This window comes from Bombina bombina, chromosome 3 (assembly GCF_027579735.1).
Source record: "Bombina bombina isolate aBomBom1 chromosome 3, aBomBom1.pri, whole genome shotgun sequence".
Taxonomy (NCBI): domain Eukaryota; kingdom Metazoa; phylum Chordata; class Amphibia; order Anura; family Bombinatoridae; genus Bombina; species Bombina bombina.
In genome coordinates this window covers 1,101,484,545-1,101,495,507 of record NC_069501.1, presented here as the reverse complement: position 1 = coordinate 1,101,495,507, position 10,963 = coordinate 1,101,484,545, and the positions used below count along the sequence as shown (strand labels likewise).

Here is a 10,963-nt window from a genome sequence, read left to right as displayed (position 1 = left end):
TCCACTAGAGGGGGTACTATAATCGTGTGTGAATATATGAAATTTTTATCACCTGGACAGGTAATTATGCATTACTGCACTGGCTGTGTTTAGCTCAGGACAAGAAATACATTACTGCATTGGCTGTGTTTTGCTCAGGACAATAAATTCAGCACTGCACTGATTGTGTTTAGCTCAGGACAAGAAATACATTACTGCATTGGCTGTGTTTTGCTCAGGACAAGAAATGCAGCACTGCACTGGATGTGTTTAGCTCAGGACAAGAAATGCAGCACTGCACTGGATGTGTTTAGCTCAGGACAAGAAATGCAGCGCTGCACTGGATGTGTTTAGCTCAGGACAAGAAATGCAGCGCTGCACTGGCTGTGTTAAGCTCAGGACAAGAAATAAATTACTGTATTGGCTGTGTTTAGCTCAGGATAAGAAATTCAGCACTGCACTGGCTGTGTTTTAGCTCAGGACAAGATATGCATTACTGCACTGGCTGTGTTTTAGCTCAGGACAAGAAATGCATTACTGCACTCGCTGTGTTTAGCTCAGGACAAGATATGCATTACTGCACTGGCTGTGTTTAGCTCAGGACAAGATATGCATTACTGCACTGGCTGTGTTTAGCTCAGGACAAGATATGCATTACGGCACTGGCTGTGTTTAGCTCAGGACAAGATATGCATTACTGCACTGGCTGTGTTTAGCTCAGGACAAGATATGCATTACGGCACTGGCTGTGTTTAGCTCAGGACAAGATATGCATTACTGCACTGGCTGTGTTTAGCTCAGGACAAGATATGCATTACGGCACTGGCTGTGTTTAGATCAGGACAAGATATGCATTACGGCACTGACTGTGTTTAGCTCAGGACAAGATATGCATTACTGCACTGGCTGTGTTTAGCGCAGGAAAAGATATGCATTACTGCACTGGTTGTGTTTAGCTCAGGACAAGATATGCATTACTGCACTCGCTGTGTTTAGCGCAGGACAAGATATGCATTACTGCACTCGCTGTGTTTAGCTCAGGACAAGATATGCATTACTGCACTGGTTGTGTTTAGCTCAGGACAAGATATGCATTACTGCACTGGCTGTGTTTAGCTCAGGACAAGATATGCATTACGGCACTGACTGTGTTTAGCTCAGGACAAGATATGCATTACTGCACTGGCTGTGTTTAGCTCAGGACAAGATATGCATTACTGCACTGGCTGTGTTTAGCTCAGGACAAGATATGCATTACGGCACTGGCTGTGTTTAGCTCAGGACAAGATATGCATTACGGCACTGACTGTGTTTAGCTCAGGACAAGATATGCATTACTGCACTGGCTGTGTTTAGCTCAGGACAAGATATGCATTACTGCACTGGTTGTGTTTAGCTCAGGACAAGATATGCATTACTGCACTGGCTGTGTTTAGCTCAGGACAAGAAATACATTACTGCATTGGCTGTGTTTAGCTCAGGACAAGAAATACTGCACTGATTGTGTTTAGCTCAGGACAAGAAATACTGCACTGATTGTGTTTAGCTCAGGACAAGAAATGCAGCGCTGCACTGGCTGTGTTAAGCTCAGGACAAGAAATGCAGCACTGCACTGGGTGTGTTTAGTTTAGGACAATAAATGCATTACTGCACTGGCTGTGTTTAGCGCAGGAAAAGATATGCATTACTGCACTGGCTGTGTTTAGCTCAGGACAAGATATGCATTATTGCACTGCCTGCGTTTAGCTCAGGACAAGATATGCATTACTGCACTGGCTGTCTTTAGCTCAGGACAAGATATGCATTACTGCACTGGCTGTGTTTAGCTCAGGACAAGATATGCATTACTACACTGGCTGTGTTTAGCTCAGGACAAGATATGCATTACTGCACTGCCTGCGTTTAGCTCAGGACAAGATATGCATTACTGCACTGGCTGTCTTTAGCTCAGGACAAGATATGCATTACGGCACTGACTGTGTTTAGCTCAGGACAAGATATGCATTACTGCACTGGCTGTGTTTAGCTCAGGACAAGATATGCATTACTGCACTGGCTGTGTTTAGCTCAGGACAAGATATGCATTACTGCACTGGCTGTGTTTAGATCAGGACAAGATATGCATTACTGCACTGGCTGTGTTTAGCTCAGGACAAGCTATGCATTACTGCACTGGCTGTGTTTAGCTCAGGACAAGATATGCATTACTGCACTGGCTGTGTTTAGCTCAGGACAAGATATGCATTACTGCACTGGCTGTGTTTAGATCAGGACAAGATATGCATTACTGCACTGGCTGTGTTTAGATCAGGACAAGATATGCATTACTGCACTGGCTGTGTTTAGCTCAGGACAAGATATGCATTACTGCACTGGCTGTGTTTAGCGCAGGACAAGATATGCATTACTGCACTGGCTGTGTTTAGATCAGGACAAGATATGCATTACTGCACTGGCTGTGTTTAGATCAGGACAAGATATGCATTACTGCACTGGCTGTCTTTAGCTCAGGACAAGATATGCATTACTGCACTGGCTGTGTTTAGCTCAGGACAAGATATGCATTACTGCACTGCCTGCGTTTAGCTCAGGACAAGATATGCATTACTGCACTGGCTGTGTTTAGCTCAGGACAAGATATGCATTACTGCACTGGCTGTGTTTGGTTCAGGACAAAAAATGCAGCACTTCAATTTATTTTTGCACCTTTATATTTCCCTTTAAACCGCGTTGCAAGTCACTTGATATCTTCACTCACTCAACATACACGCCCCTGTCCACCACAGCTCGCTTCTGGCGGGCTTGATTCCCCTGGTGGAATTCAGCATTGCACATGAGCGCTATTTTCCGCTCGCGTGCCATCCTGCTTCCTGCCCGCGCACAGCCAATCACGTGCAGGCAGCTGTCAATCTCCTGGTCGGAATGTACCGGGAAGATTGATATTCGTCACTTTAGCTGTGGCGAAAGCTTAGGAAAGCAGCGATCTTGTTAAATACGGCTATTGTGAGAACCTTCAGTCATATGGGGTCGAAAGGCTTGCGAAGCCTTTGATAATTCGACCCCTAAGTACTACGCTTTTGTGTCATGTTCTCACAACCTTTATGTGTGTGATATTTAATGTGCCTTCTGAATGTCCTTAGTACAAAAAATAACTGATGAATGACTAATGTGCAGTGTAGACAGACTGATAATTGGTATAATGATAATTGAAAATGAGAAGGATTTATAAAAATTTCTTGTGACATTAACAAAAATCCTTGCTTGAAACTGACACGTCTAATAGGGCTCTTTAAAAACACTGCATTTGTCTTAAGACATTTGTTCAGAACACTCTGTAAAGCAGCAGTTACTTGCATGACCTTTAATGCTGAACTCATTTTATTTTGTCCTCCAAGGCATAAATGACTGGTGCTAGAGTAACAGTGTCTGGAACTTTTGAAGGAAGCTCTAAAAGACATGTTGATGATTACTATTATTACTATTATTATAATAATAATAATAATAATTGATATTGTTGCTATTATTATTTTATTTTGTATGTTTGTAAAACACTATATAACAAATCTGGGTACTTGAACTGGGAGTTGCAAACTACATGACGTTTATAACAATCCAATGCAGATCCGGTATATTAACGGTGCATATTGGTGCACAAATGGGGAGCCTGCTCTATAGAGTTTCCATTCTAAAGGTGCGGAAGTGAATGAGACAGCGGTATTTGAGTTTTATGTCTAATGATCCCCTTTACTTTATGGAGTATCCTGTACTAAAGCTGGTTTTGTTTATGTTTAGATTTTAACTGAACAGGTATGTACGCAAGTGGTTCATAAGCCTCATCCAGAGCCAGATTCAACTGTGAAAATTCAGAATCCAAGTAAGAAAATTAACAAATACATATTTTTTCTTATTTATTGTTGTTTAATGGGGTTAACAAATCTTGTACATACACTTAACTGTGATAATGTGATTGCTTAATCCAATGAAAATATTTAGAAAATTGTGTTTTCTGAACGGCTCTTTTAAATACTTAAAGGGATGGGAAATCATAGCATGTATGAAACGCTAGGATTTACCAGTGGAACAAATAAAGGGGACTTTCATTCATGTTTGAAGCGTTTGCCGCACTGAGCTGCTCAGGTAGCCCGTGGCAGAACGCTATTTTGCTGAGAGGTGACGTTTTCACCTCTTAGCAAATAGCTGTGCGCTCCAACTGGTGCCAAGCCGGATAGCCCGCACGGCTATTAAATATAGTTTGCACTGCAATACTGTTATATGTAGAGTACAAGTATGGGATAGGAAAATGAATTGCAGTGACCTGTGTGGTATAATGTACCCTCAGACTTTGGTTGGACAGGATTGATTTAGAAGACCACCATTACCCAGCGCTACGGAATTTGGCGGCGCTATACAAATAAATGATAATAATAATAATAATTACTTGTGGATTTTATAAAAAAATCAGTTGCAATTGATTTTTATCTAAATACTGCATTATTAAATAATTTCTTAAATGTTCCTAATTTTTTTTATTAAGAGTTTAAAGCTATGAAATTAGTTATAATTACATAATTTTGTTGCTTTATATATATTTTTTAGTGATTCTGAAGGTAGTTGCAACGCTGCTAAAAAATTCTACTCCAAGCTCAGAGCTAATGGAAGTTCGTCGTCTGTTCCTGTCAGATATGATAAAGCTTTTCAGTAACAGCCGGGAAAACAGGCGGTAAGTAAATTAGACATTAAAAATAATACATTCCCTTTTAGAATTTCCTCTGACTGTTTTGAATGCATAATTAAAAAGAAATATATATATATATATATATATATATATATATATATATATCCTTAATTGTTTAAAGGCATGAAACAAAACTGTTCTGAAATTAAGATGTTTGAAGTAATCTTTTGATATTCTTTATTACTCAAGTTTCTGTGCCAATTAAAATAAGCATACATGGCTAACCATACCAATACTATTTTTTTTTTTTATTGAGGTTTCAAAAATTGACATATAAATAAAAAGAACTATAAGTTCTAGTTTTAAACAGTTACATACAGGATTACAAGTAATTACATTTCCAATACATATAACACAAAGTCAAAATACGTGGAAGCTTAAGATATTACAACATGTTTTGGTAACATAATGCCCAATAAACCCATTTTTTTATTTTATTTATTTAATAGAAGATATTTAGAAGGAAAGCCCTATTAGTAAGTGATAGTTCTTGTAAATAATGGATCCCCTGATGATAAATTTTTGCTTCTCTTGGACCACATAATATAATATCTGACTAGTAAGGGGGAAATACTGGGGGATCAAACAAACTTGGACCACTCTTGGACCCTCTGTGTGTAGTAAAGAAATATGGCCATTCTTGGACCTTTGGGAAATATAAGCAATCTGTGTATATTATTGATCTAGTTAGATGTATAAGGATGCGAGCTATAAGTTAAGGTGAACAAGGAGTTAGGAAAGCCACTAACCCTACTAGGTAGGGAAATATAACTTCCATGGTGGCCAAGAAATGCAAATGAAAGCGCTATTTCTCAAGGTCGGACTGAAAGAGAATTTTGAACTAATAAAGTAATCCCTGAGGGAGTATTATAAATATTACCTATTCCCACAACAGGATTTCAAATATCAGTGGAGTAAACCTTATTTAATTCACCACCTTTAGATATATACCTAAAGCACTGCTTTTCAAACCTGTCCTCGGGCCTCCCTAACAGCCCAGAGTTTGAGGATATCTAAACTGGAGCACAGGTGAAATAATCAGCTGATTAGTAAACATAGTTATTTTACCTGCTCTCACCAAGGTAATCCTGAAAACCTGGCCTGTTGGTTGGCATGTTTGAAAACCAGTGTACTAAACTGTGTATACCTCACTAATTTTATAGTTTTCTCTATTACAACAAGAAAAAAAATATTTATTTCGTAAAATGATGTTCCACAGTCCTCCATAACATATGGGATATATTTCCCGCCACTAGAAGGAGGTCAAGAACCCAAACAAGAGCTTTAAAACCCTCCCATCTCTCTCTTAGTTTTGTTCTTGGCCTCATAGGAGATGGTTGAGAATAGGTTGTTCCAGCTACTTGCTTATGAATTACAAATTGGGAGCTCAGACCTATGTGAGACCCTAGGGAATATAATTTACAAAGAAGACAGAAAAGATTCTTCACAGCAGCTGAATGATACAGGGAATACCCTGTTGTGTGCAAAGCATTTCCCTAACGGGACTTCAGCTATAACTACCCTCAGGCGTTACAGGGACTCGTATTCCAAACCTTTAGCGGATTAAAAATTAAAGGACCATTATACTAACAAACATGCTAGAAGCATTAAAAGGACACTGAATCCAATTTTTTTCTTCTGTGATTCAGATAGAGCATGCAATTTTAAGCAACTTTCTAATTTAGGCCTATTATCAAATTTTTTTCATTCTCTTGGTATTTTTATTTGAAAAGCAAGAATGTAAGTTTAGATGCCGGACCATTTTTGATAAACAACTTGGGTTGTTCTTGCTGATTGGTGGATAAATTCATCCACCAATAAACAAGTGCTGTCTAGGGTACTAGACTTTCTTTATCTAATAAAGATAGCATGAGAGAGAAGAAAAATTGATAATAGGAGTAAATTAGAAAGTTGCTTAAAATTACATGCTCTGAATCACAAAAGAAAACATTTGGGTTCAGTATCCCTTTAATAAGGGCTAGCTGCTAGCACTTAGCCTGAAACGTTGCTTGCAGTTTTTGGACCCCGTGTTTAATATGATAAAGGTCCTTTTACTTTTAATCCGCTGGAGGTTTTGAATTTTTTTTACAGGTACAGCAAAGCCAGTGGACTTAACCTGCTTCCCTGATGACACCAATTTTTTCTCCATATTATGTCCCTAACAGTTCTAGTAGCATTGTGAACATTATTAGGGAAGCATCTGACTCTCTTAAACCCTCTGGCAGCTTTAGGGATTATTATTTGAGCACTTTAAAAACAATTATGTGTATGGCCCTTTAAGAGAAACGGCAATATCTGATGATGATGTGGTTCAGTAGTGCACTGAAGTAGTGCAGGCTCCGGTTAGGCTGGGGAACACATTTTAGAAAGGGTTTATTTATTTAAAAAAAAAAATGTATTAGAGGTTTGAAAAAAAAAAAGGAATACAGGCATGAAATGACAGTTTCCACAATATTATAACATTGTATATATGCAAACTACATTGAGATACCCAGATACTAACAAATTTAAGGATAACATAAAATAACCTTGGTATTCTGAGAATGATCCTGTCTACTAAAAATAGACGTTTCTATTATGCTTCAGACCATAATAACAAAGGAAGAGGTTCTTAGAGATCCTAGAGACCTCTTCATGGTATCATCTAAAAACCTCAAGTGTGAAACATTATATATAGGGTGATAAGGCGTGAAGGTTGCACAAAGGCGTAAGGGGGGCATTATGCCCTTGTGAAATCACATTTACTTATGTAAGTGGGGAGTAAGGGAACAGTGGGGCTTTAACTGGGGATAGTAGTGGGGGGAGGATGGGGGGAATGAGGGGATGGCTATGTCTCAGGCGATGTCCCGTTACGTTGACTAGTAATGTGTGTAAGGGCGCAGTCAATTAATTAGTCGTCATGGGTAGCTGTGTTGGGTTTCCAGTCGGTGTTGTATTGCTCTTTCCAATCTGCCCAGACAAGCTCGAACAGATCAAATTTATTTAATTAATAATAAATATCCTCCTCCATAGTATATATGTACGCCATTGTGTTACAGACTGCAGACCAACTAGGGGGTAGCTCTTTTTTCCACGAGCATGCTATGGCGTGCTTGATAGTCATAAATAAATAAATACAAATGTATGAGTGATGTCTAGGTAAAGTATGGATATTTAGGTGCAGGTGAGCTGAGGGAGACGATATAGAAATGGGATGCCAATGCGCTTTAGGGCTTTAAAGCATTTCTGCCATAAAGGTTGAATCATAGGGCACTCCCACCAAATATGGTAAGCGTTACCCCTGTGGCCACAGTTTCTCCAGCACTCGGGAGACGCACTTGGGAACATCTTTGCTAGTCTAGTGGGTACATAGTACCAGTGGGATAAAAGTTTAAAGTAAGTCTTGTACAGCATTGTACAGTGAATGGCCTTCTGGGTCAAGGAGAAAGCTCGCTCCCACGCATCAGGAAGAACCCTCTTTCCTAACAATATCTCCCATCGGGACAGATGGGCAGGCGTTTCAGGGCATTGTGTACAACTAAGCAACACATAGTGAAGGGAGAGGGGCCTACGCAACCTATCCCCCTTGTCCCAAATGGACTCCCAAAGGGTCAGCGGTCGGGTAAAATTCGGCTTAAAGCCCCAACTATTTAAGAAGCTGATTTGGGTGTCGCCACTGATTTGGGAGAGCTGTTTGAAAGAGTCGCGGGAGGTTGAGGACCATAGGTCCGCCACCAGATTAATCCCCAATTGCGCCCATTTATTAGGATGGGAGTCCTGTAGTCCCGAGAGGAGACCTACCATGGAAGTGATAGGGGAAGGATGCGGGGCAATATGCGGGTGATGTCGAATTCTGTCCCAAAAGGCAAGACACTCACATACAACTGGGTTGATCAGCTCCAATTCTCTATGGCAGTGTGGCGGGGTCCAAATTTGATCTTGCAAGCTAATTTGTTGGGGTAGCGAAGCCTGCTCAATTAATTTCCATTTAGAGTTGGAAATTTTAACTCCCCATTGGGACACATAGGTAAGCATTGCCCCTTCATAGTACCGGGAAACCGATGGAGAGGCTATGCCGCCAGAAGCAACTCTAGGGGGCTTGTCCTACCAAATGAATTTCGTAAACCCGCTCTGGAATTGGAGTAGTAAGTATTTAGGAACTTTTATGGGTAGACAGCGAAATAAATAGGTGAGTCTTGGGAGAAAAGACATTTTTAATTCCGCGATCCTGCCGAGCCAGGATACATGTTGTAGATTCCAACCACTCAAAGAGCGAAGTGAGGTAAGGAGGGGAAGATAATTATCTTTAATTATTTGAGGGAGGCTACTAGAGAGTTGAACGCCTAAATGTAAGACAGAATGATCTGTCCAAGTAAAATTGAACCTCTTTGTAAGGGGGGCCAACTGGGCACTTGTGAAGCCCTGTGTGTACACTTGCGTTTTTGAGAGGTTAAGTTTATAATAAGAGTGGGCGCCAAAGGAAGTGAGCGTATCTAGAAGTCTGGGTATATTTTGCGTGGGGTGACAGCGCGATTTTGTGCGAAGTACCAAACAGGGTGACACCCTGAATTTGGGGGCCAGCTCTTATTTGTTCTGCCAGAGGTTCAATTGATAGAGCGAACAACAGTGGCGAAAGGGGACACCCCTGTCTAGTGCCGTTTGTGATAATGAAGGAAGGGGAGTGAAAGCCCAAGCCGCTCACAAAAGCAGTGGGAGTCGAATAGAGGGCTTTGATGGCCACTATAAAGTCATTAGGGAGACAAAAGCGCGCAAGGACCGCCCAGAGATATTGACATCTGACTCGGTCGAAAGCCTTCTCGGCATCAAGAGAGATGACTGAGAGCGGCCTCCGGAGCCGCGAAGAGAGAGTGAGAATGTTAAGAAGTCTTCTAGTATTGTCTGGGCCTTCTCGTTGGGGCACAAAGCCCACCTGATCCAGGTCGATTAGGGAAGGTAGCAGGTTGGCAAGCCGGTTGGCCAAAATCTTCGAATAGAACTTAATGTCAGTGGGAGGATACTACGAAGAATGCGGCGTTGCTGGCAGCAGCCGTGGACCCGGCTAATAGACCGGAAATGACGCCAGTCTGCAAAGCGCAAGTTCAACCCACCAAGAAAACGGAGTGCCGTAGCTGTGGCGAAACCAAGCCACTTAGTCAGAATCCAAGGTACAAGAAGAAAGCAGGCACTGCAACGAAGATTCCATATAAGTAAAAAATATCCTTTATTTAGAAAACAGGTTAAAAAATTCCTAGCTACAAATGCTGGATACACGCAGAAAAAGACAATGGCAGGAGTGTATGAGAGACACTATTTGCTGTCTGACTAGTTTCGCGTCCCTCTTGGACGCTTATTCATAGACTAATTTGTGATGTAGGGAAGCCTGCATAAAAAGGGTAACTCTCAGTTTAATTGGCTGTTCACTAAATACAATTTAATTAGGTACAGCTATTTGTTTGTTAACCCTTGATAGGCAGACCTCTCTATTGACACATCACAAAAGACAAATGTTAAAAACAAAGATAATGAACCTCTATTATTCTAATTGAAATCTACAAATATATACAGTGATGTCAATCTAAACAAGAGTACACTGCAACAACAAAAAATGAAAAAAATGAAAAAAAATACAAAAAGTGAATAAAACAAACAAATCAAAAGACATACATAGTGAACAAACAAGCAGAAAATAAATCTATCATGACAAAAACCACAAACCTATCATAGCAGAAACCATAACCTATGTGGTGTGTATTAGAAAATAATTTAAATGATTTCAAATAAAGACAATAGATAAGCAAATGAAGAACCTAATAAAAGGACCTAAAAATGAAGCTGGAGCCTCCTAATCTGAAGCAGAATACTATAATATGGTATTATTTCAACAAATATGAATGTGTTAAAAGGAGTTAAATAATAAACCTGGATTGTGCTATATATATAATCCAAAAATCAGAGAAGTGTTGACATGGGTCACAAAATTAGTTATCAATGAAATAATTAATGTCGCATTCACGGTTAATCCCTAGTGGTGATCGTGTTTTAAGCTTTAACATCCAAAACAGTTCCTTTTTCTCTAAAATTTTGAATTTATTACCCCCTCTGATGGATGTGGTTGCGATATCTATAATTTTGATATTTATGTCGGCTTCATTTGTCATATGATAACCATTGAAGTGATTAGCCACTGCCGAATCCTTATTATAATTTTTAACATCTCTAGTATGCTCATTGAATCTTTTACGGGCCTCCCTAGAGGTTTGACCTGTGTAC

General features: G+C 40.0%; 1 protein-coding gene across 1 annotated transcript in view; it reads left to right on the top strand.

Moving 5' to 3' along the window:
* Positions 1 to 10,963, top strand: part of NBEA (neurobeachin) — a 1,472,531-nt gene that overhangs the window by 550,020 nt on the left and 911,548 nt on the right. The window contains exons 19-20 of the mRNA XM_053708445.1: positions 3,772 to 3,853; positions 4,576 to 4,699. Coding sequence (XP_053564420.1) covers positions 3,772 to 3,853; positions 4,576 to 4,699 — 206 coding nt within the window. The remainder of the gene's footprint in view (positions 1 to 3,771; positions 3,854 to 4,575; positions 4,700 to 10,963) is intronic.